This window comes from Myxine glutinosa, chromosome 7 (assembly GCF_964187855.1).
Source record: "Myxine glutinosa chromosome 7, kmMyxGlut1.1, whole genome shotgun sequence".
NCBI lineage: Eukaryota > Metazoa > Chordata > Myxini > Myxiniformes > Myxinidae > Myxine > Myxine glutinosa.
Window position 1 is genome coordinate 117,824,277 of NC_136267.1, and position 27,322 is coordinate 117,851,598.

Below are 27,322 nucleotides of genomic sequence, written 5' to 3' on the forward strand. Positions count from 1 at the left end.
GTCTGTTTGTTTGTTTGCTTGTTTGTTTGTTTGTCACCGGCCTACAGGTCACAATTTTCAACCGATCTTCACCAAACTTCACCAAGTGGTAGAGTTGGTCAAATGCCAGAAGCCTATTGTTTTTGGGGTCAATAGGTCAAAAGGTCAACATAGGCCAAAGGTCACCAACTTTGCTAAATTTCTAAAATCCTCAATTTTCATCCGATTGACTTGAAATTTGAAGACCACTTGCATATCTGGTCATTGAATTCAACCACCAAGAATTTTTGAGGTCAACATAGGCCAAATGGTCAACATAGGCCAAATTTCTAAAATCCTCAATTTTCATCCAATTGACTTGAAATTTGGAGAGGACTTGCATTGAATTCAACCACCAAGTATTCTTGAGGTCAACATAGGCCAAATGGTCAACATAGGCCAAATTTCTAAAATCCTCAATTTTCATCCAATTGGCTTGAAATTTGAAAAGTACTTGCATATCTCGTCACTGAATTCAACCACAAATTATATTTTAGGTGAACATAGGTCAAAAGGTCAACATAGGCCAAATTTCTAAAATCCTCAATTTTCATCCAATTGACTTGAAATTTGAAGAGGACTTGCATATCTGGTCAGTGAATTCAACCACCTGCGAATTTTTGAGGTCAACATAGGCCAAATGGTCAACATAGGCCAAATTTCTAAAATCCTCAATTTTCATCCAATTGACTTGAAATTTGAAGAGGACTTGCATATCTGGTCAGTGAATTCAACCACCAAGAATTTTTGAGGTCAACATAGGCCAAATGGTCAACATAGGCCAAATTTCTAAAATCCTCAATTTTCATCCAATTGACTTGAAATTTGGAGAGGACTTGCATTGAATTCAACCACCAAGTATTCTTGAGGTCAACATAGGCCAAATGGTCAACATAGGCCAAATTTCTAAAATCCTCAATTTTCATCCAATTGACTTGAAATTTGAAAAGGACTTGCATATCTTGAAAATGACTTGAAACTGTTAACATATATAATGACGTCATGCCTGTCTGTGCTGCTAACATGAGCCCGTGTCATTAATGTATTATAGAGCTACCTTTGCTCGTACCACGTGATGATCGCCATTTAGATTGTTCAGAGCAACATCAGCCACGTCACTGATCCACCCAATCGGACTTCACCTGGTTGGAAGCATCCAGAATTTTTCAAACCTTCACGTCTTCCAGTGTGTGAATACTTTTTGTAAACATGAGATAATTCACTAAATCTGGATATTAAACGGTTCAAAGTCCGTCTCGCATCTGGACCTTGTTGTATTCGGCATTCCACACGGGACTTTGTGTCATGTCCATCACCTGTATTGTTATAATATCATTCCCGAGACAAAATGTCCAACGCATTGACATATCGAGGTTTCGGGACAAGCTTCATCACCTCAATTATTTGGCCATGAAACGATTGAAAGCACAATAAGTCAACCGTTCGTGAAGTTTATTTTAACTGTTAACGAGTCGAGCTGCGCTTCGGATGGATGGAGGGGCCGAAGCGCAGAGTCCTGAGGAGATGTGAAATATCGGGTGATCGAGACGGGCGGGAAAATCTCCTCAACGCGATCTCTGAGGTACTGCAGTCTTCAGGCAACCAGCGCGCCATTATCCTCAAGGATGCCTCGTCTCACAGCTGAGTCAAGCTGCGCTTCGGATGGGTGGAGGGGCCCGAAGCGCAGAGTCCTGAGGAGATGTGAAATATCGGGTGATCGAGGCGGGCGGGAAAATCGCCTCAACGCGATCGCTGAGGTACTGCAGTCTTCAGGCAACCAGCGCGCCATTATCCTCAAGGATGCCTCGTCTCACAGCTGAGTCAAGCTGCGCTTCGGATGGGTGGAGGGGCCCGAAGCGCAGAGTCCTGAGGAGATGTGAAATATCGGGTGATCGAGGCGGGCGGGAAAATCTCCTCAACGCGATCTCTGAGGTACTGCAGTCTTCACACAACCAGCGCGCCATTATCCTCACGGCTGCCTATCCTATCCTATCAATTCAATTGCCTATCCTTTCAATTGACTTGAAATTTGAAGAGGACTTGCATAATTGGTCACTGAATTCAACCACTAAGTAATTTTGAGGTCAACACAGGCCAAATGGTCAACATAGGCCAAATTTCTAAAATTCTCAATTTTCATCCAATTGACTTGAAATTTGGAGAGGACTTGCATTGAATTCAACCACCAAGTATTCTTGAGGTCAACATAGGCCAAATGGTCAACATAGGCCAAATTTCTAAAATCCTCAATTTTCATCCAATTGGCTTGAAATTTGAAAAGGACTTGCATATCTCGTCACTGAATTCAACCACAAATTATATTTTAGGTGAACATAGGTCAAAAGGTCAACATAGGCCAAATTTCTAAAATCCTCAATTTTCATCCAATTGACTTGAAATTTGAAGAGGACTTGCATATCTGGTCACTGAATTCAACCACCAAGTATCTTTGAGGGGGAACCCTCAAAGAATCCTCCCCTGATTTGGGGGGAACCCTCCCGATCCAAAATCAAGACATCTAAAATGTGGTGATCATGTGGACCATTGAGCAGCAGGGCTGTGTCGGGTTTAGGAGTAATTGGTTGGCAAATAAGGGATAAGTATGGATCCGAAATTTCAGGGGGTAACCCCTCCCTTCCCACCTCCACCTGGGAGCCCCTATTATTCGAAATCAAAAAATCAAACCACAAACGATTGTGTATTCATGTCACGTTTCAGAACAATCAGTCAGGTGATTAGGAAGGAGTAGCAAAAATAGCAAAAAGTTAATGGACAGACAGATATCCGGACATCATGGCCCATTTTACAAGTTCATCTCTTCTGGAATTAAGATCAGATGGCCTAATAATGGAGTTCTGATGACATTGCACAAAGTGCATACTTTACAAACACTCAAAATATCTGGTCGATCTATATTTTGTCCATTACTGTGTCCAGTACGACTAGTTTTTTTTGTTTTTGTTTACAATGCCTTGAATGTTTCTGCAATCACATCAAGTTTGTCTCATATGAGTGGGCCTTTTGAATTGAACCAGACAGCGCATTTAACAATGCAAAGACTTGTCGGGGTCTGTCGATAACAGTAGATATGGGAATTAACGATCAAAATTAAAGTAGATCTATTGTCACATCTCTCTCTCTCTCTCTCTCACTCTCTTTCTCTCTCCCCTCTCACTCTCTTACACACACACACACACACACACACACACACACACACACACACACACACACACACACACACACACACACACACACACACACACACACACATCATTATCTTCTCCAAGCTATTCAGGTACTGATGCGGCTGATAAACTTTTTTTCATGACGGACTTTCCTGTATTGTGGGTTGGGAAGGGCTTTTTGTAACCTCCAAGATAGTTTATATCGGTATCATTTCACATCAGGTACCCCATCGCTTAATAAAGGGCAAAGGAAAGAAGTACAGTCAGGACACGCATTCCAATAGTAAATATACTTTTTTGGGGAATGTTATTGTTAATCAGAGTTCATAACTACAGGATAAGACTGAAAATTGTGTGATATTTTCAGAGGATCAGAAACCATTAAAAAAAAAATTTCAAAATGGTTTCTGTGGTATAGAAACCTATAATGTACATTTTTTGCAATGGAGCAAGTTCTTGGAGTGGCACTCAACATAAACGATTTTGATGTATTGCCTGAAGTCAGAATTCTGTTGTAATTTTGTCCTTGGAAAGCATTTGTTTCTGTAAGCACAATAACGAGTTTATGAATTGACCAGAGTTTGTATTTGTAATAAGAGTCTTAATATTATTTAATTAACTATTCCCTTTACTGACACACTTCTGCGACTTGGTGAGGTGGTGGTTGCCCTTCTCGTCCATAGAAAGGCATTCGCAGGAAACTTGAGCCACTTGATCAATTTGTTTTTAGTGCAGAGGCTGCTGTCTAAATTTGTTCAGGGACACACTCTAAGATAGCAAGCAGTGTAACCTGCTGTCAAGTGATGTCCAAGAATATGTGCTACCTTCAGTTCAGGCAGGGATTTGTAATTTGTTCAGTGTGCCGGTGATAACTCACCGACTCTTTGCAAAGGCCATCATGGGGTTCTTTAACAACCACCAACTGATGATAATAGACGAGACACCCAGTTTAATGTCCGTCCGACGGATGACACACATTGATATATCTTCCTGTCTGGTAAACACTACCATAACAGTTTATATCTGGGCCGAGATTCAAACCCAGGCCAGATAACTAGGGGCGCGAGTGCGCAAACCTTTAGACAATCCTGCCAGCTTGCAATTTGGTAATGGTATGCGATGAAAGGAGTGTAAAGACACTTTTTCATTTTATGATTGCAAGTTAAGTTATTTGCAGGAGCAATAGGTTCATTGTGGATGAAAAATCTGTCAAAGCCGAGCCTATAATGTTTTGTTGGTTTCCACTTGACAGGTAAATTGTGCCGGCACCCTCTGGTCATATTTTAATTATCTCTCTTTAATTCATACGCTTTTCATCGCTCTTCTTCCCTAACAGCCGCTCGGCAGGTTCTTGCTGCCGGAGGTGAAGCTTACGGACAGGGAGAAGCTGTGTGTGGTCATCGACCTGGATGAGACATTGGTGCACAGCTCTTTCAAGGTAAGATGATGGTGAAACATTTATCCGTTCAAGTCGGTCACAAACCTCCATATGAAGGTGAAATCTAGTTATGTGGCATTTGGCTCTTAAGCACGATTAAACTTGTGATATTGGAAAGGAATAAGCAGCACCAAGGTTTCTGTATCAAGCTGGCATTAGGGGACGCACCTTATTCCGTGATTGCGCAACCAAGAATTGCCAGGCCAAATGCTAGCAAACGATTGCCCAATTGCTTATATATATAATTGGCTTTTCCTACTTTTTCTTTCTATATCGTGTGATTCCTTGTTGCCTGTGCTGTTTGCTCATCGGTCGTGGCCTTTTGGGCATTACATTGCGCAGGTTTTGGTCGTGCAATATTTAAAGGCTGTGGGCCTGAGGCCTGGCGGGTTGAGCGTTTTGTCTTCACTGCATATCACTGTGCCCGAGGAAAGATGGCGCAGGGTGGGGCGTTTGCTTTTTCAGCATGTAGTGATGATTCGTTGCTTTTCTTTTTCTTTCTTTTTCTTGTCTCCAGGCAAAAGTGCGTTTGTTTGTTCACTTAAAAATGCAAAAAACGAACGCGAAGCAGATTTTTTTTCTCCTCCATTCTAATCTTGATTGCCGTATAGATAGCGTCGACGGATGGTGTAAAATTCTCTTTTGAAATTGGAAAATCTTTTGCAATCCCTGAGGGTAGGAGGATCTTGTGAAAGCATAAATGTAGCAGCATCTCAACAGCCTTTGCCAACTTTGTGGAATGTTTTGTTATCCTGGACACCACCAAAACAAATGTATCGTCGGTTGAACCTTTGCTCAGACATCGGTGGAATGAATTTGAAAATTCTGCGAGCTTGCTTTTTTGCTACTGCCTGCTACTACAGGTTGGTTCTACATGTGGACTAGGTTTTGTGGTCTGTGGGCAGTGTTGTCTCCATAACTGGTTTCATGTAAAGCTTCCTCCACCTTTTATATTTGCCAAGAGACAACCTAAGATTGAAATGTAGTACATTGCACACTGAGTTTGAAACATACTTTGTAATTTTACCATTGCTGAGTAGCTTTGCTATTTATAGGCAGGAGATCATTGGCTGTTCCATTGAAGCTCTTGTGGTTTGTTTCAAATCCATACAGACCAACACCATACGAGGTGCTGAACCGAATGAGTGCACATTCTTATATTGATGAAATATTCAACGTTGGGGTATTCACTTCATTTTTCTAATCTAAATTGGTGGTTGTTCCTGGAATGATGATCGTCAGAAACAGTTCGGAATTCTAGGTAGCTGGATCAAAATATTGGATTTTGTTTTCTCTTGATGCTGTAATTTCAGATTCCTAAATTTATTATTACTCCCGCCAGGGAGTAATGCATTCGATTGTGTCCGTGTGTGTGTGTGTGTTCGTGTGTTTGTGAACAAGATATCTGGAAAAGTTCTGAACGGATTTGGATGAAAGTTGGTGGGATGATTGCCCTTGGGATAAGGAAGAATTGATTAGTTTTGGGTGAAGCTCAGGATATTATTCCGGATCCAGGAATTTTTTTTGAAGGATTTTTTTTACCATTGGAAGATAGGGCTCAGCAAGGCCACCCACAGCGGGAGTATGCGCTCTACTGAGTGGCGTTCTAGTTTTAAACTTCTTTTGTAGAAGCATGCTCCATCTACCTACTTTCTTTGGAATATAATATTTGCAGTTTTTTTTTTTTTTCAACAAAAATGTTGACAACATATTCAGTTGTTGTTGTTGTTTGCTTCTGCCATCCTATTGCAGGAGTTCAGTTTCCCAAAGAATTATCTACTTTAAAAAGAAATGTGAGCTACCTTGTTTGTTCTCTTGCTTATTTGTATGGATTTATTATTGGGGTCTAAAGTAGAATTGTTATTTGGATTTTTATGTTCAGTTTCATTATGATCCACAAATTACCTGCCAGGTAAATATAACAGCCTCCGCAAATTTGTGTTTGGTAATATTGGTTTAAAAAAAAAAAAGTATTTTGTGATACTGCTTATCTTGAAGTTCCATTGTATTTTTAGTAATAATTGCAACAGTAAAGATTCCTTGGTTAGGGGAGAGAGACGTTTATATTTAGCAGTGCCACAGCCATGCCCTCCCACGGTACTTCGGCGATCCAGTTAGGCAAGTTTGCATCGGCTTCAGGCAAAGGTGGAGGCAGATGTGTTCTCATCTTAACTTGACTTTTAACTCATGTGCCCCAAACAATACCTTCAATTCCTGCTTCCAAACTGTGTATTCCTACACACCATTTGTTTTTTTTACCCAATTCAAAACAACATTTTTGTTTTAGTTCATCAGTCAAAGTTTTAATGTTGTTGATTCCAGTTTGTGGATTACTATTTGGTACAAGAGCATCGGTACATTAGTTTCCGTCGTCCGTTATTTTGTGGGGAAAGGGAGGGGGCAGGCTGGTGGAAGGGGAAGGAGCAGATATCGTATCAAACAGCATTGTGATGGATTCCAAAAATTATTGGCTTCAACCCCACGTTTTCTTTTCCGGTTTCAGTCCCCCCTCTCCTTTGGATTTCCAATGTTCTTTGTTTGGGATGGAGTCCATGACCTTATGGTTAGGGTTTGCAAACAGTCCTCACGAGGTGTTTTGCAGCACTTGCATGCAATGTTGTGCATTCCTGAACTTTGGTTTATTTTTCACAATGATTAGTATTTTTACCTATCCTTTATGGTCATTTTCATAATTTTAAAATAAAACAAAAACTTCTATAAATGCTTAGCTGACATTTTTGGACTTTTGTGAATGGTTCAGCCTTATTACCTCCACCACCGAAGGAGGATGGAGGTTATGTTTTCATCCATGTCTGCTTGTCTGTCTGTCTGTGAACAAAATATCTCAAAAAGTTGTGGACGGATTCGGACGAAAATTGGTGGAGAGGTTGAGTAGGTGACACAGACGAAATGATTAGATTTGGGTGAAGAAGTGGAATCAGATCTGGATCCGTGAATTTTTTAATGTAATTCTTCACCATTGAGTGATAGGGCTAAAAACGATATGTAGCATGATATTTCAAAAAGTTGTGGATGACTTATGACATAACTTGGTGGATGAGTTGGTTATGTGACAATAACAAGCCGATTAGATTTTGGTTCATGTCGGATCCAGATCTGACCTATCAGTGGGATACAAACCGTAAACTGCTCAGCCTGGTGGAGGTGTGCTCTTCTAGTTAAAGATGTTGCACTCGTTTTAGGCTGGTGGGGGGGTTATTTTTGGGAGGGAATGCTTGGGCTCAGTTGCCTTGGTTGGGATGTGACAGGAAGGAAGTGTGGCCGGGTGTGGTGCTGATATTTTTTGGCGCCATGGCGCTGTAAATAGCCGGCCCTCCCTGAGCACAGCAGAACAAGCTGTCAAAGAGACGTACTTTTAATCAGATGTAGTTTTAAGAAATATTTCTCCCCAAGACTGAATACACTTCTCGTGCAATGTCCAACAAACAGGAGTAACCCCCTCCTCTTCCCCATCAAAAAACGACAATCGCACAAAGTAAACATTTTGAGAGGAGCCTGTTTCGAAATGCTCCTGCGTGGAGTCGGTGCTGAAGAATCTTTCCACTTTGTCTCCGTTCTTTCGCCAGCATCTCCCTTCCCCCATGATTGAATCACTTTTATTGCAAAAATTGCCATTGCGAGTTGGTTCACATGGATTGCACAAATTGCACAACGCGTGGCACGACTGTCTCATTGAATGAGCAGCTTATACCAGTTTAAAACCGGTTTCATGCCAGGTCGTGTTTACATGAGTGCAAGTTATTGACGAGTTGCTAAGAAGTAAACAAGGTTTCTTGTTTCAATACAATTTTCAATACAAAGTAAACAATAAAAACATCATATAAGTTTTTATTATAAAAGGGGTTTCAAGTTCAGGTTCCCATTTTGAATTCTATTAAATTGATCAAAGAACAAAGATCAGTGAATGCATTAAGATTTCCAAGAACAGCAAAGGTGCAATGACCTTGAAAGATTACTTCAGTGCACTTGTGTTGAAGTGGGATGGGCTGCCAGTTTACCTTTTTGGCCCTGGATGCTTGATAGGCTGCCAGTTTACCTCTCGCTGGCTCAGATTTAAACCAGTGCAGTAGAAACTCGGACTAGCTATGGTATGTGGATTTGACTTGTGATATATATTATATCAGGCTGTAAGACATGGACATTGCAAACACTTTGAGAGATGAAAGTAGGTTTGAATTGCAGCATGGCACCTTGACTGCCATGGTGGTATACTGGTATAGTCAGGATTGGTCGTTTGCAATTACAAACTCGAAATTTAACTTGCTGGCAATGGAACAATCGGAAATGGATTCGATGTAATGACAAACAATGTGCTCGTGTTCAGGTACGTTTTGCAGTACCGGCACATTCCGCATTGGAGGCCTTCCAAAGAGGAATGTAAATGCGAGTGCAGAAGAATGATGTCGACATCCGCAGGGAGTGGATTGTAAATTAGGAAGCAGATTATTTGTCAACAGTATAAATTGCAACTCTCCTCACTATTAAATAATTGCTGTGTTGCTGTTTTGGGCTGATGTTGTTGCTTGATTGGTGGCTTGCTACCCTTTGTGAGATATCTTAGTCTTGGGTTTGATCCCTGCTGAAGAATTAGATCCAGCTCTGACTCCCATTTGTTGTCATCCCAGCATAAGGCTATTCTTTGGAAAATGCTATTCTTCAGATGGATGGGTTTATGGAAAACTTTAGATATCTTGTCGTCTCTTCCGAAGGATAACCAATGTAATTTTTCAACCAATAGTTGATAACAGTATATTTGCTGCTGTGGGAAACTAGTTGCGGTTGAGGGTTCGAGTGTCCGCCCTTATTTTGCTCTGATGAAGGACTAATGCTCGAAACAGATGATTCTCACGACAGTAAACATACCCTTGTTAATTTTTAGTTGATAAAAATCAATTTGTTAACTTGTTCACCCACACATTCCAACACGAGCCTCTATGGAGACTAGCATTCCGTTGTACATTCCAAAGGATGATGGTCTCTATGCCACAACGCCCTCTGCTGTCGCCGCACTAGATGGCAGTTTCAGTTACATGAACCTTGCCAAGGTTAGGATTATAAAATGAGACTGCTTGGGGACGATCATGGTACCAATTGATCGGTCCTACTTCCTTGGAAAAAAAGCAATTGTCCTAAAAAGCTTGCCGGTAAGTTTTGATTTGCGCATCATTGTATTCCTTTTTCAAGTGAAAAAAGTTCCACTTCAACACGACTTGCTTACAGAGAAACCCAAGTTTGAGCTTGTTGAAGGACTTCTTGCACCCAAAGTAAGAATCTACACAACTAACGAACGAGCCACTTTAAGCTAGTTAATCATACCTTTGACCATTATCTTCTTCGTTGCACTTACGCCTGAAGTCGGATGTTTTTGTGCCAAAGCGGATGCCGTGTGTTCTTATCAGCATATCTGAGATGTTAAGTATCCCTCAATTCCTTTTATAAACGTGCCTGTTGTGTGCCATGACATTTAGTGGGGTTCCTTATGGCGTTTCCTGAATGTTAAAAATGATCTGAAAACAGTTCTTGGACCACTTTAACACGTAGAATCCGAAGTTTTATGTTTTAGTCAGGTTCACTATGTCAATAAATTATATTCCGTTCAAAATCATGGTAGATTAGCAAACCTATACATTTTTGGAAAGGTTATAGCATAAGGAAACTAAAAATCAATGTTTACATTTGGAGAGATACCTGTATGGCGGCCATTTTGGATTTTCAAAATGGCCACTGTAAAATACATATTTTGTTCTATTTCTGCCTCTAATTACCCTAAAAACTTTTAAAAATATACTAAACCTATATTTTCAGGGACAAGGAATCCAATGAAAGTATCAAATTAGTGCTATGGGGAATGGTAAGACACGAATCAAAGGTTTTGAATTGCAAAATACTGTCTTTATATTCGCGATAAGTTGCATAATCAAATACATGTTATCATTTTGTACAGGCAGTTAATAACATCAAAATGTGTCACAATAATTCATATCACCAAACATACACAGGCAGTCAGCAAAATCATATATACACATGCAGTCAGTATAACTTCACATCTACACAGGCAGTCAATGACAAAATATACACAGGCAGTCAATGGCATCAAACATACACGATTACAGAATATGCCATTTAGAGTTCGTCATCACTGTCCTGTGTGTCGTATCCGACAATATAGTCCGCATCGTTTTCACAGTCCGTTCCACACAAGCAAAGGTCGGTCAAATTGATTGGCAAATCGAATTGGTCGAATGGTCGATCGAATCGAATTCGATGAATCGAATCGAATCGATCGAATTGGTCGAATGGTCGAATGGTCGATCGAAGCGATTGGTCGAATGGTCGAATTGGTCGAATGGAATTGGTCGATTGGTCGAATTGGTCGAATCGAATTGGTCGGAATTGGCAAATGTAAACATTGATTTTCAGATTTTCCATGTAATAACGTTTCCAAAAATGTATAGGTTTGCTAATCTACCATGATTTTGAACGCAAAAACATAGTGAACCTGACTATTTCCAGCTCTGATGTTTTTTGTGAGGATGGGATTTTTCAGCGCCCATTTATGACGCATTTTTGTAAGATATGTAAACGGCTATATGATCAGCTGTTAAGTACTCAAATGTTGATGAAAATGTGCGAGGATCATTGGGCACTGCATATCAAGTCTAGTTTTTGTTGCCAATTAAGTGTTTTCAGGTGTCCAATTGAAAATTGGGCCCAAAAATCAACAGATATCCATATTTTTGGAAGTCGGTGGCTTATAAGTTATTACTTCAAATGAAAACACACCACACTAAAAGGGAAACTCCATTGGGTATATTTCATTGGCAAACATAACCTTCATCATTCACCTTTGGTGGCGGAGGTAATTAAGTCTTGGTCCAAGTACCCATTTAAAAAACGGTCTTTGAAACCCATATTTTTGAGTCCGCAGCCTAAACGTTTATTACTTAAAACAACAGCACACTATTGTAAAAGGTAACATTGTCACACTTGTAAAATCAACAAGATAAATGATGTGGGCCTTTTCCTGAGCATGCAATACTTGGCCACTGATCATTACATCTGGCAGATATTTCAAAATGTACCAGTAAACAAGTTTATATCGTGGACTGGATAGGGAAATTTATATGAAATAACAAAATGCTGTTTAAAGGTCCGATACTCAAAGTAAATGATTGCGAGTCGCATTTCAGGATGGATTATGTGGCACTGTATACAATTGCCATGAGTTATTTGAATAACATATTTTCAACTGTTTTCTGTGATTGCTTAAATTGTGTCTTAATAGGATGGAAGCTCTCTGACATATATAGGTTTCTTAGTCATTTGCCACACCGGACACCAAAGCCATAAAAGGTAATAACATTGGACAATGCTTTTCAGGCAGATATCTATCGCGTACCATCGTCACTGTGACGTCTGGGTTGTGATATCACTGTAAAATATGCTAGACGTGGAAAGAGGACATGGTGGTATCTTTAATACCACTGGACACAGGGGATGACAGGGTTGTCATTGGTGGATTTAAAGAATTTGGACTTGTAACAGACCTTTCAAACTCGGTGGAATGAGCACTTTCTAAGTTTGTGACTTCATCTATGCCAGAGGTACTCGCACACTCCCAGCAGCTCGATGGCATCTCTTAAACAAGAAAATGGCCAAAGGAGAGAAACTTCCACCAAGACCTCATGCCTTTAGTCAGCATGTGGGCTCTTGTGCAGGCACATGAGTGGCATCATGCCTGTCTTTCACAAATGTCACTGCTCGATGTGAAATGTGGTCAGTTTGGATAGACAACAATAGCAAATCCCAATACCACTGGCTATTGGTGCTGAACCGTCAGCCATCATGGCGCTCATCACATGCAACTCTTATGGGACATATGTGACACGAGATCATGCTCTTGTTACAAAGAATGTCTGCCCTGTACATAAATGTGCCATGTCTTGGGTGATAGTTGCTCTGAAAATACTGGTCCAGAAGGCAATGAGGGCATCGACTTGCGAAGAGAATCTTGTAGACTATGTCAAAAAAGTAATGTAAAAATCTTCATTGGTGACCGGTTTTGTTTTTGGTTTTTTTTAGCATTGGAACTGAATATGTAGTTGTTATTGTGTACCTTCCATCAAACAACTTACTCTGCGTCCAAAAAGCATGATCAACCCGGTAGCTTAACCCTTTCAACGTTTTGTGAACCCATTAACTATCAAAACTAGAACTGTGCATGTGCTTGTTCGGCATTTTGAATTGACTTGTAAGAACCTACTGGTTCTAATTAAAAACATATATGCTCAATGGCCATATTTGGGGCAAGGGCTACCCATCAAAAGTGAGGATTATCCCTTTTATAGTTACGATTTCCACCTGACGACACAAGGACACCCACGAATTTGGCTCTATTATATTTTAGCTTTGTCAAAATGATGTTTATCCAAATGAGTGTACATATGAAGAGGAAAAATTAATTGTTTTGGTTGATCTGATCTGATTTGATTTTGTGTTTGAAAGTGAAATGAAGCTTTGTGATACAGATGATAACCAGAAACGTCCAATGAGGGAACTTGGTCTTTTCTATTTTATCCCCTACTTTTGACATGCTTTGCTTGTGAGAAAAGTAGCAAAAGTGTATTTTTACAAGCATTGCTGCTTTTGTTCATGAGACTTAAATGTATGCACCGTTTGTTTCTTTTTGCGCTGCAGCCCATCACCAATGCTGATTTTGTTGTCCCGGTCGAGATAGATGGAACAGTACACCAGGTGAGATAATCTTATAGACTATGTACCTTCAATCATTGATATTTACCCTCCACTCTCCTCCACACATACAAAGTGCAAGAATAAAATATACATTGAGCATTGCTTAATATTGGTTATATATATATATATATATATATATATATAATATAATATAATATAATATAATATAACAATATAATTCCTTGTGTTGGAAAATCATTCACAAAGCCTAAATGCAGAATCGGGATAATGGGTAGTTGAATTATGAAGCTGTTAGGATTAGAATTCAGTGAAGTCACCAAGACATTGCCTTGTAAAATGCAATGCTTTTTGCCCCCCTCCCCCTCCCCCCCTTTCCCTCAAAGGTCTAGGTCAGGGGTTCCCAACCTTTTTTGTGTTATGGCCCCCTTGGCTCCCAGAACACATCCCCAGCAACCCCCTCCCTTTCGCAAGGGTCGAGCGGCGGAGCACGTGTAAGCAGGCTAGGGGGGGGGGGGGGTCTGGGGCCATGCCCCCCAGAAAAATTTTGATTTCTAGATGCTCTGTCGTGCATTCTGAGAGGTGTTTTTTGCTTTAATTGGCTATTTTGTTTGTATGAGAATTGGTACATTATTACACAGAAAATGAGGAATTCCAAGTAGCCAACATGAACATTTAGTTCCATGGTTTTTTTCTGTTCCTTACTGGCTCCCAACTACATCGTTTTTGGAAGAAGCAAACAAAGCAACGTCGCTCGAATGATGCATGTTTGATATGAGATTTTAATATTATCAGTAGCAACACTATGGACAGCATAAAATAGAACTGTCACACAAGAAAACAGTATGAAAAGGTTCCAAGTCAAGAATATGTGAAAACTAAAAACCTCTGTTGTGTCTGTATTTAACGCAGTGTGTTATAATCTCACAAAAAGAAACTCAATTCGACAACAACTCAGGTAATCAAAACTAGGGACGCAGTGCATGCGCCGTAAAAGTGAATTAAAAGCTCAGTGGGATGGCTGAAATTGCATTTTAGCTACCAATTGGGGTATCCGTGGTTGAGTCACAGTCAGGGCACAGCGGAGGTCATCTTCCACGTGGAGCCGATTACGCTGTTTCGATTTGATATTCAACCGCGTGGAAAACCCCACTTCGCAGAGATAGGTAGACGAGAATGGCAGAAGCACCCGAATAGCTATCTGGCTGATATTAGGATAGCAACCCATTCCCACCCAAAACTCCGTCAAGCTCTTCTCTTCGAATGTGTCTTTGGCAAATGAATAGTTTCGTAGAGATCCAGGAATTCATCTTGCATTGCCTCCGGCAAATTGGCCCATGCCCCCCCCGAGAAATACACCATGGCCCCCCAGGGGGCAATGGCCCCCAGGTTGGGAACCACGGGTCTAGATAGTAGACAAAATCGGTAATATCATACATTTGATTTGATTGTAGTCGCGGATCATGTCCATCAATGCCTTTGTATGGTTTGCTGCCCAAGATTCTACTTCCTCAAAGGATTGTGGAAATGAACGCAGTCCCATTCAAGTAATCCAGGATAGGTTGTGCCATGCATTTCAGCCTGTCCTCGATTACTTGGATGGGAAGGCGGTTCATCTGTGCCAACCCAGTCGCATTGTGGCTGCAAGTAGAGCTGTGCTGTGCACTCGTAGTTGTTTTTGCTGTTGGTGCTGTTATTTATCCTTTTTTTCGGTGACTTTGTTTTTGCCTGTTTTATATGTAATGCATGCTGTATATTCCTGCTGATTTGAAACTCAAATTCCATTCATTATTTATCTTTTTGACTCCACCAAACTGCTAAACATGGTTCAGTTGGACTTCTTATTTTGTGGCTTAACAGTGTTGCCTATTTACTGTACCATGATGAACATGTTTCTTTTCTTGTTTAATTTGTTTCGATATCTGCTCCTTTTTTATTTTGGTATTTATTATTTGGTGCAATTTATTTGATGTATGTACTGATTTTGGATATTTATTTACATTCTGAAAATTTTACTTTGTCTATTATATTACATCATAAGGTCTACTTTGAACCTCCAACAGGGATCAAAATATTGAACGTCCTTTGCTGTGGATTTGCTCATTTGTGCCTTTGCATGTGGCAGGTGTATGTTTTGAAGAGACCACATGTGGATGATTTCCTAAAACGAATGGGAGAGCTTTTTGAATGCATCCTTTTTACTGCCAGCCTAGCAAAGGTAATGAGGTCAGATTTCCTACATCGGTATCCATCAATACGCAATGCTTTTCTGGTTATTCTTCATTGTTCTATTAATACACAAAGCAAAGGAAGGAAGATGTACATTTAGAATAAAACAAATGAATGAAGAAAATAAAGAAATTGACGGCATTGTGTTGTGTGCACATCTTGCACAGCATTACTGTACCACTCACTGTCAATTTGAAAAATCAGACGTGGAATTTTAAGCAGGCATAAAACAAACCAACATCAAAATAAAGTCCATAAACAGTGGTGTCAAGAAGAAAAACTGTTAGAAGAGATTGAGAAAGGAATTGACAACAGCAACAAAATGGCAGAGAAGATTCCAAATTTAGCTTCTCCAGTCTGTGGAACCACATTTTTGAGGTTGTTCTATCCTACCCACTTTTGCCTCCAGGATCTCAAGTAGGTGATGACACCACCATTTCATATCATTCTTCTGCTCCTCTTCTTCCCTTCATAAGGTAAATCATCCTGTAGATGAGTGTCTGTCGAAACAAGGAAGCATTTCTTGAAGGTCAAGTAGAAGAATCCGAGGAAGTGGCAACCACTGCAAATACCCGGTAGATGTTTAGGATGATTAAGGAACTTAAGGAGTGGCACCTGAACTCCACCTGCCATTCAATTGAGTCCGAGAATGGAAACCTCACAATTGAGACATCGCCTTTACCCCAGAGGTGGCAGACATACAGCTCCAGCCTTATTCATCCCCCTCAACCCACCATACAAACGGACTCTTGCCAGAGCATGTACACCCGATGAAAACATCAACACCGAACCTCCAACTCATGCAGTGATCAAATGTGCCATCCGAAGGGCTCAATAACGGGAAGATTCCAGGAATATATGTGGAATCTCACCTGAGCTATTGAAAAATGCAAACTACGCTACATAATTATTTCTGTGACATCTGGAACCAATAAATCATCCCAAAACAGTGTCGACAGTGTATCATTCTTTACATCAGGAAACATAAAGGAACTTAAACACAATGCAGCAACTAGAGAGGCTTTACCATCCTGTCGGTTGTAACCAAAGTATTTACCCTGATACTCCAAAACAGAGTTTCGGACATGTTAGACCGTAAGCGGAGACAACTGGCTGGTTTCACATGACATCGATTATAAATCGAACAAATGTTCTCCCTGCGTCAGATTGGAGAAAAACAAAGAGAGTTCACTCATCCCACTTTTGCAGCCTATGTAGATATCAAGAAGGCCTTCGACTCTCTAAATTGCGTCTGCCTATGGCTTTTACGGGAAGCCTCGGGTATACCACCAAAGATCATCATGCCCATTCGGGCTGTCTAGGACCAATACCAAAAAACACCGTGTTGGAGGGAACTTATGAGACTTGCTTAAATTCATCGGAGGCATTCAGCAAGGTGTTCTGGAACCGACACTCATCCTCCCAGCCACTTTCTACATAATGAAATGCACATTGCAGAATGGCGGTCAGTATTGTGGAGTCCCCCTTGTAAATGGCAAGGCATTCACTGACTTTGACTATGCAGATGATGTGGTCCTGCTTGCTAAATAAATATACACACTTACTGCCACCCCCACAGGAATTTAGCAGGCATGCTACCACTTTAGGGCTCTAAGTGATCACTCTGAATCTCTGGAAAATCCTATATCTATTTGCTGATGAGTTAAGCCTCTGCCGTGACATCGTTCATCCTTCAGAAAGGAAGGCTGCAGCCTCTACCCTCTCCTCCGACCTTGACAAAATCACAAGATGGTCAAATACTTGGAATATGTCTTTCAATCCTGACAAATCTCACACTCTCACTATCTCTGAAAGGACCACCTGGCCACTCCCTCTCCCCCATCTACTTTATTAACAATCTTTTTTTTTTTTTTTTTTTGTATACAAGATCGAGGCTCGTGAAAGAGCTAACATTAATCACACAAAAAAATCAAACAGACACATAAAACATATAATAAGGGGAGCGGTAGACAAGATGGGGAGAGATGGGGAACCACACAAACACAACATTTGAGAGCAGGGACATCGAGTGAACTGTGGGAGGGAGAGGGCTTGGGGGGAGGAGGCATGGGAAGGGAGGAGTGGGGGGCGGGGGGAGAAGTATAAAACAAGGACACTGCAAGGACTTCCAGGAAAGAAGTTGGTATTTCAAAAAAGTAGATCTGGGGTGAATTAGCGGGGGTAGAAAAGATCAAGGTTTTGGATGGGGGAAGATAAGAGATGGTGGTGAACAGCTGTTTTACAGACCTGGAGGGAGGAGTGGGATTGAAGAGAGTGAGGGAGTTTGTTCCAGAGGTGGAAGAAAAGAGGAATGAGGGAGTGAAGGTGAGCAGAGAGTCTTGATTTTGGCAGTTTAACCATAAGAGGGTTGCTGGCAGATCTTGTGCGACCTGTAGGAATATTTGTGGGACAGAGCCCAGAGAGAGTTGGGGGAGCAAGGCCGGAGAGGAGTCGGTAGAAGATAGAAAGACCACCAACCTGCCTGCGGTGAGTAAGTGAAAGGCCCTCGGAGTTAGCTTCATCGCGGGAGATTCCAATGATTCTGAAATGAGGCATTTCGGTCATTTAAACTTCTGTGTCTCACTAAAAAAAATAAAAAAAACACCTTTAGAGGCCATTTTTCCCCGCAAGCGGGGGTTGGCCTTTTTCGGGAACTGTGGTTGTTGTTGTTTTTCGGTCCCCTTTTGAAGCAATGTTTTACGGCCGGATGCCCTTCCTGACGCCAACCCTTTTTGCCGCCTTTAACGACAAGCAGGGAATTACCAGTGAACTGGTACTCAACACAGGGAACAACACACAGTGAACTGGTACAGTGAACTGTGTCTCACTATCAGCCATTATCTTTCTTTGGCAAACATATTGCCGCGTTCCTGGCAATTAAAATCTTTCCCAGGAACGAATAGCCGAGCAAGCTTTAACTCCGAGGCACTGATAAAATGCGGACTTGATATGCGCGTGGGAAGAAAGGGAAGGGGAGGGATGAAGGGTCTTACCTGTCGATTCCGCCGGGGTCCTCAAAGCGGCGGAAAATAACTCAAACAAAGACTTGTTTTAGAAATGTACAAAAATAACAAAAGTATTTATTAAATGGAATGCCGGTACAAATAAAATGTGCGATAACTATATGCCTAAACGGGCAGTCCCCACAACAGACTTGAAAACAGACAATTGTTCACATTGGGTTTTCGTTTGTCTAGTCGTTCCTTTCGCCATTTCACTACAGGTATCCAATTTAGCCATCCATTGTTCATGACAGGCATCCAATTTGTTATTCATTCCATTCATCTCTCCCTTCAATCCATCAATTTGACCCCCTAATTGTTCAGCCAATCATTTCATTAACCTTTGCATCCAGGCCTGGTCGGTATCGCGGCCGTTCCCATTGGTCCCATCTCCCCCATAAGGGAGGAGGGTGGGCTAATACTCGGGACGAGGGAGGTTCCACCAGTAACCTCCAATTCCCCTATATCCGGCTCACTTCTGGAGCCTTCAGTATCCCCAACCCATTCTTCGATGTCACTCACCTCCTCCATCCGCTGTGAGGAAGTAGTTCTCCCGTGCATGTATTTATTTTACCTCAGAAAAGAAAATTAAAATTTACTCGCACCACAATTACTACAAAATTTGGACACTCCGGTACTATGAACAATTTTAAATCCGCATGCTGGGCGCAATTTGCCCTCAGCCAGTGTCGAACTCGCAACCTTCGGACACCGAGTGTCTGCTAGGTTCGAATCCTACAGCCCTGACACCAAATGTCGTGTTCCTGGCGATTAAAATCTTTCCCAGGAACGAATAGCCGAGCAAGCTTTAACTCCGAGCCCCTGATCAAATACGGACTTGATATACGCGGGGGGAAGAAAGGGAAGGGGAGGGATGAAGGGTCTTACCTGTCGATCCCGCCGGGGTCCTCAAACCTGTGGAAAATAACTCAAACAAAGACTGGTTTTAGAAATGGACAAAAATAACAAAAGGAAAATATAAACAAAGCTAAAAATCCCATGAGCTGTTTCTACTGTCATTCTGTTTGTTTATGCCAACTATCTCACAACATTTTTTCCAAATTATTGCTTTTTCCCTGCAATATCTTTCATTACAGGCTTTGAGCATCCGCTCCTAAGTGTATATATGCACGTTCATGTGACTTTTTATTATTTGTTACCAAGGCTGTGACTAAATTGCAGTCTTGATATGAGGGGCGTTAAAAAGTTTGAGAATGGGTTATCGTTAGCACTCAAGCCTTTAAATGAGATGAACGAAATATTCAAATGAGGTATTCAGTGTAATTCAAAGGTTTCATGCATTATATAACTACGGATCCGAATAAAGTTGAGCATAGAGGTCGCATGTCTTTAGAGGTCGCATGAGGTCGCATGAGACATGTCATGTCTGCCGAGAAGATGCGAGCTTCAGAAAAATTATCCATGAATGCATGGTGGCTATTTATGGGGAAAGGGCATCATCATATTTTTCAGCAGCCATTTAGATGGGTGTCTAAGAGCATGTACAAGACTCCTTGGAGATGACCACTGGTAAGGACAGCCGGCAGATGTGACTGATCCATAAACTGTTTCCCATGGAAGATTGCCATGTTAAGGTCGAAAAAATATCCACAAAACTTGGAATCTTCTGAGGCAGCATTTTCACCATCAGCTACAACGATTTTGACATGTCCAAGATCCAAACAAGATGTGTCCTCTGACATCTCAGCACTCATGATCTACGGTCACAGCTGCCATGATGTGGCCATATTCTCGCACCGTAATATACCTATCTATAAAATTTCCACAGGTCAATAGTTCTAGAAAACCTCAATTTTTCCAGTTTTATTGAAATTTACGCAGTTTAATGTCTCAATGTACTCTGAAATTAAGCATAGAACAAATAAACAACAACAACAACAACATGCATTTTAAAGGCCATTTTCCCTGCTAGAGCGGAGGTTAGCCTTGCGGTCCCCATGACAATCTTCTCCATTTTGCCCTATTTTCTGCATCTCTCCTTGTTAACCCCCTTGCCCGCATTTCTTCTTCCACCATCTTTAGCCAAGTCTTTCTCGGTCTTCCCCGTCCTCTGCTTCCTTCTACATTCATTTCCATCACTCTTCTCAACCAGTCACTTTCATCCTTCCTCAACACATGACCAAACCATCTCAACCTGTTCCTCTTCACAGCATCAATCACAGGCTCTATTCCCATCATCTTTCGCAATTCATCATTTGTCTTCCTCTCTCTCAACGATACTCCGCACATCCGTCGAACCATTCGCATTTCCACCCTTTCCAACCTTCGTTGCTGCTCTACGTTCATTACCCATGTCTCGCTCCCATAAATCATAACACTTCTCACACATGCAGCATACACCTTTCCCTTCAGCTTCAACGACACTCCCCTCATCATCAGCACGCCACTCAGTTCCCGAAACTTCTTCCATGCACATCTCACTCGAGCAACCGTTGCCGAGTCTGATCCACCTTCTCCATTCAGCATGTCTCCGAGGTAGCAAAATGTTTTCACACCTTCCAGCTTCACGCCGTCTCCAAGATCCAACTCAACATTTCCTCCATCTGCAGCTCCCTCTGTGCACACCTTACATTTGAATGTAGCTGCCACACTGGTTAATGACCCTCTCAGACCACTACATTTTTGATGAACCCACTCAGCGCACATTGTACATTGAATGGAGTTCACTCCGACACCCTTCCTACACACAGCACAGGGCCACTTCCCAGTTCTTTCCACCTCACCACATGCTTTACCACTTGCCATCACCTTTGTCTTTCCGATATTCACCTTCAGACCTTTTGTCTCCATACATTCCTTCCATGTGTTCATCTTTTCCTTCAGTCCATCCATACTTTCCGCAATCAACACCAGATCATCTGCATACAACAACTTTTTATAGAACAAATAAACAATTGGAGATAAAAAAAGAAATCATAGAATCATTTTGTTGAACCAAATTTAATTTAAATTTTAGACTCAGCAAAGTAGCCACCTTTTGCAGATATAACCGCCGAACACACTCGTGGCATTCTTTCTACAATGGAAGTCAAATATTGTTCGGGAAGTTCTTCCCAGCACTGTTGCAGAAGTTCCCACAAATGTGTTGCACTTGTAGGTTGCCTTGCTTTCACCCTTCTGTCCAGTTCATCCCAAATCAGCTCGATGGGGTTTAAGTCTGGAGACTGTGCTAGCCATTCCATGATTTGAAGCCTACCGTCTTGTTCTTTTCCTTGAAGGTAGTTTTGACATAGCCTGGAGGTGTGCTCAGGGTCATTATCTTGCTGGAGGATGAACCCCTGACCAACTAGGCGTATACCAGAGGGTATTGTATGGCGCTGAAAAATGCTGTGGTCGCCCTTTTGGTTCAGGGTGCCAGTCACTCTGTGCAAGTCGCCGACTCTGGATCCAGCAAAAGAGCCCCAGACCATCACGCTTCCTCCTCCATGCTTGACAGTTGGTGTCACACACTGAGGAACCATCCTTTCGCCTACTCGACGGCGTACAAAAACCCTGCATGATGAACCAAAAATTTCAAATTTTGATTCATCGGTCCATAAGACCTTTGTCCAGTCTTCAGTAGTCCACTGGCGATGCTTCATGGCCCAGGCAAGCCTCTTTTGCTTATTTTGCCATCTTAGCAATGGCTTTCTTACTGCCACTCGACCTGTCAAACCTGCAGCTCGAAGTCTTCTCTTCACAGTTGAAACTGAGACTTGCTTACTTTGACTTACTTCAAGCTGTGCTTGAAGCTGTTGTGCTGTGAGCCGCCTATCACGCAAGCTGTTGACTCTCAGAAACTTGTCTTCTGATTCTGTTGTGGCTTTGGGTCTGCCAGACCTCTTCCTGTCAGAGTTTCCTCCAGTTTCCAAGTGCCTTTTGATGGTGTATGAAACTGTACTCACTGACACCTTGGCTTTCTTTCCAATTTCTCTAAAGGAAAGACTTTTAAGGGTTATAATGGTCTGTCTGTCTTCCTTTGTCAATTGCCTTTTTCTCGCCATTATGATAGCAATATACTACTTCCTGCAGTGCAATATTGTCCAAATAATGCTTCAGAGGGTGTAATAACAGTCTGTTCCAATACTGCTTTTATACAGACAGGGGGTTTGTAATCAAGTAATCAGTAGAGGTTGGGACACCTGTAGGAATTGTTTGCATCAACTTTCAAGGCTTAATTTACTTACGTTGCTGCAGAACAGCTGTGTTGTTAACCCATTAATTGTTTACTGAAGAAGGCCTTTTTTTTACAATATAACTGTGCGATTTACATTATTTTTCCGTTTTTGCGAAACCTAAACTTTTTTTAAACCTCGAACAGTTTACTGCTTACCTTTGTACCATTTCAGGTTATTCACTGGACTTGAATTGCTTAAATTTCAATAAAAACTGGAAAAATTGAGGTGTTCCAAAACTTTTGACCGGTGGTGTGTGTCTTGGTCTTTTTGTTGTTGTAATACCTTGTGTTTGTCTTGCTATGTGCAGTATGCTGACCCTGTAGCAGACCTCTTGGACAAGTGGAGTGTGTTTCAAGCACGTCTATTTCGGGAATCTTGCGTTTTTCACAATGGCAACTACGTAAAAGACCTGAGCCGGCTGGGTCGTGACCTCAACCGAATAGTCATCATTGATAACTCTCCAGCCTCCTTCGTCTTCCACCCTGACAATGCGGTGTGTATGCTCCCTCTCCCCCAACCACCCCATCAAGCTGAAACCCTTTTGCCCCACCTTCCATAGTTTGATTTTTGACACCTGCATCCATAATGTAAAAGCACACATCTGCTTGGTTAATTTCAATGGCCATGAAAATTGAATATAGTCTGAGGAAAACTAGGCATTATGAAGCAAGAAGAAGCCCACAACGGTTAGCATACCTCAATCCATGTCCAGGTGATTTCAATCTATAGATTTGCCTGTGCATCTTCACAGATCGACACTAGCCTTTACCAGAAATACTAGTTTATCATTTACAACTAAATCAATAATATGATTTATATACAATAATCAAGTATCTAAAATGAAACATCTTTGTATATTGTATTGAGCATCAAATCCCAAGTGGCATTCCCCCTTCAACCTCGGCCTATACTATTATGCTTCTGTCCAGTATCACTCTCGGTCATGAGAAGTTTCCTTGGAGGTGTTTATGCCTCTGCATGGCAGCCATATGAAATTATTGCAATTAGCGCATATGAGGCAGCCCATGCATGGGTATTTACACAATTTCGGTGGCAGCGCAGTCTGAGTCGCGAAAGGTGTTACATTTTGTAGCGTGTGGATCATTTCTGAATGGAGTGTGCATATTCACCGTTCTGAAGTGCTTTTGTCACCAGTGTCACAATTAGTTTATAAAAAGATTCCCTCGATTGATGCAAAGCATCATTATTTATCAAGATAAATGTAGACATAAAATATGAAGTAAAAAGCTTTATTGTACAGAAACCGACCTGTTCTGAGGCATGGCATACTTAAGTTGAGCAGACAAAATGGCAGAATAAGACCCTCCCCCCCCACCCCCTCCTCGCCCCCCAAAAGGTACGCCTGTTTGCGTAAATGATCTTCAAAACACACCCAGTTTTCATTCATGCAATCTCTTGGCGGTCAATAAGTATGCATGCACAGTTTGGGGCCGTGCGGTTTCATGGTTCTGGAGTACTGGAGGACACACACAGCCTATTATTATAGAGGTTATATTTTTATTATTATAGAGGTTTTATTATATTTTTTATTATTGTACCGGTAGACGTTTTATTATTATATTTTTATTACTGTGGAGGTTATATTTTTATTATTGTAGAGGTTTTATTGTTATATTTTTATTATATTTTTATTATTGTCGAGGTTATATTTTTATTATTGTAGAGGTTTTATTGTTATATTTTTATTATTATATTTTTATTATTGTAGAGGTTTTATTGTTATATTTTTATTATTCTATTTTTATTATTGTAGAGGTTATATTTTTATTATTATAGAGGTTTTATTATTATTGTGAAGTTTATATATTTATTATTATGGAGGTTTTATTATTATATTTTTATTGTTATGGAGGTTTTATTATTATATTTTTATTATTATAGAGGTTAGATTTTTATTATTAGAGAGGTTTTATTATTATATTTTTATTATTATATTTTTATTATTGTAGAGGTTATATTTTTATTATTATAGAGGTTTTATTATTATATTTTTATTATTATAGAGGTTATATTTTTATTATTATAGAGGTTTTATTATTATATTTTTTATTATTGGAGGTTATATTTTGATTATTATAAAGGTTTTATTATTATATTTTTATTATTATATTTTTATTATTGTAGAGGTTATATTTTTATTATTAATCGAGGTTTTATTATTATATTTTTATTATTATAGAGGTTATATTTTTATTATTATAGAGGTTTTATTACTATATTTTTATTATTATAGAGGTTATATTTTTATTATTATGGAGGTTTTATTTTTATATTTTTATTATTGTAGACGTTTTATTATATTTTTATTATTGTAGAGGTTGTATTTTTATTATTATATTTTTCTTATATATTTATTGTAGAGGTTATATTTGTATTATTATAGAGGTTTTATTATTATACTAGTATAAAGCCAGTCAAAAATGACGGGTTGGAACAGTTTTTGACGGTACAGCCACGTGAGCATGCCGAAGTCTGGGCCTAGTGTCAGGGGTGCTTATATCATCTTTATTTGTTAGACATCCTACAGACGTAAATGAACACTCGTTTTACTCTGCGCACATTGCACAATTTCGGTGGCAGTGCAGCAAATTTCACCTCCCTGTGCCTTGTCTTTATTGTGATTAAAAAATACCGCTTCTGTACACAGACCTTGAGTCTCAGTATGCAAGCCACCGTCTACAATTCCAATGTAAGAGGCATAATTACTCTTCTTTTGGGTCTTCGGAGTCCTTGGGGTCTTTTGTGTCCTTGGGGTCTTTTGTGTCCTCGGGGTCATTTGGGGTCTTCAGTGTCTTCAGCGTCTTTTGTGTCTTCTGGTTCATCGGTGTCTTTTGAGTCATTCGAGTATTTTAGGTCCTCAATCTGGATATTTGGGGTATTTAAGGGTCTTTGGGGTATTTTGTCTTAGGGGTAATTTGGGGTCCACTGGGTCCTCAGGGTCTTTAAGGGGCTCCGGGGTCTTTCAGTCTTTTGGATTATTTGGGTCTTTGGGGTCTTTCAGGTATTTAAGGCCTACGGGGTATTTTGGGCCTTCGGGGTCTTTTCGAACTTTTCAGTCTTTGGGTTTTTTTGGGGTCTTCGTGGTCGTTTGGGTCTTCAACAGTCTTCAGAGTCTTCAGGGTCTTTGTGGTCTTTAAGGGTCTTGGGGTATTTTGGGTATTCAGGGTCTTTAGGGAATTTTGGGTCTTCAGGGTCTTTTGGATTTTTAAGGGTCTTGGTGTCTTTGGGGTATTTTGGGTTTTCAGGGACTTGTCAGTCTTTAAAGTCCTCTGGGTCATTTGGGTCCTTGGGGTCTTCAAGGGTCTTTGGGGTATTTTGGGTCTTCAGGGTATTTAAGGGTCTTTGGGGTATTTTGGGTCTTCGGGGTCTTTTGGGTGTTTAACAGTCTTCAGGGTCTTTTGGGTCTTCGGGGTATTTAAGGGTATTTGGGGCATTTTGTGCCTTTGGGGTGTTTATATGTTTTCAGGGTCTTTAGGGGTCTTCTGGGTCTTTTAGGATATTGGGGCCTTTTGGGGTTTTTTGGAGTATTTTGGGTCTTTAACAGTCTTCAGGGTCTTTTGGGTCTTTGGAGTCCTTGGGGTCTTCTGGGTCCTTGGGGTATTTTGGGTCCTCTGGGCCATTTGGGTCCTTGGGATTGTTTGAGTCTTTTGGATTCTCTGGGTCTTTGGGGTCTTCAGGGTCTTTGGGGTCCATTTGGTCTTCAGGGTCTTTTCAGTCTTTTGGATCTTTGGGAGTCCTCAGGGTATTTTGGGTCTTTGGGGTATTTTGGATCTTCAGAGTCCTTGGGGGTCTTCTGAGTCCTTGGGGTCTTTTGGGTCCTTGGGGTTGTTTGGGTCTTTTGGATCCTCAGGGTCTTTTCAGTCTTTTGGGTCATTGGGGTCTTCTGGGTCTTCATGGTCTTTTGTGTCTTTAACAATCTTCAGGGTATTTTGGGTCTTCGGGGTCTTTTGGGTCTGCGGGGTATTTTGGGTGTTTGGGGTCCATTGGGTCTTTGGGGTATTTTGGATCTTCAGAGTCCTTGTGGGTCTTCTGAGTCCTTGGGGTCTTTTGGGTCCTTGGGGTTGTTTGGGTCTTTTGGGTCTTCAGAGTCCTTGGGGTCTTCTGGGTCTTCATGGTATTTTGTGTCTTTAACAGTCTACAGGGTATTTTGGGTGTTTGGGGTCCATTGGGTCTTCTGGGTCCTTAGGGTATTTTGGGTCCTCATAGTCTTTTAACCGGTTGAAACACAGTCGTGTTCAAAGATTGCCCCTTAACCCCTCTCCCCCCACAGAAAAATGATGCAACCAGCAGCCGGGTGGCTGTATAGGAACCACCCATCCACTTCCCACAAAGCTTTAATGGGGAATAGCTTCCCAGAGCCCAGAGGAGAGCCAATAAATGTGAAAATAACCCAAACATTTGCACAGTACAGTACTGTATAAATTATAACTTGGAGGATAAGGGGATTTCTGCCCAACTTTGACAAAAGGAAGCAACTGCCTGAAAGGAGTTTTCTTGTAAATGAGGAAAATGTGTTTT

At 40.9% G+C, this 27,322-nt stretch overlaps 2 protein-coding genes across 4 annotated transcripts in view; both read left to right on the plus strand.

The window, feature by feature from the left end:
* LOC137431519 (arf-GAP with GTPase, ANK repeat and PH domain-containing protein 1) overlaps window positions 1–27,322 on the plus strand; it is a 709,868-nt gene that overhangs the window by 251,818 nt on the left and 430,728 nt on the right. The window lies entirely within an intron of this gene.
* LOC137431522 (carboxy-terminal domain RNA polymerase II polypeptide A small phosphatase 1) overlaps window positions 1–27,322 on the plus strand; it is a 126,368-nt gene that overhangs the window by 94,542 nt on the left and 4,504 nt on the right. For 2 of the 3 annotated variants that reach the window (XM_068122912.2, XM_068122911.2), the window contains exons 3-6: window positions 4,540–4,641; window positions 13,360–13,416; window positions 15,500–15,592; window positions 23,091–23,276. In XM_068122912.2, coding sequence (XP_067979013.1) covers window positions 4,540–4,641; window positions 13,360–13,416; window positions 15,500–15,592; window positions 23,091–23,276 — 438 coding nt within the window. The remainder of the gene's footprint in view (window positions 1–4,539; window positions 4,642–13,359; window positions 13,417–15,499; window positions 15,593–23,090; window positions 23,277–27,322) is intronic. The other variant, XM_068122913.2, reaches the window with a different exon arrangement.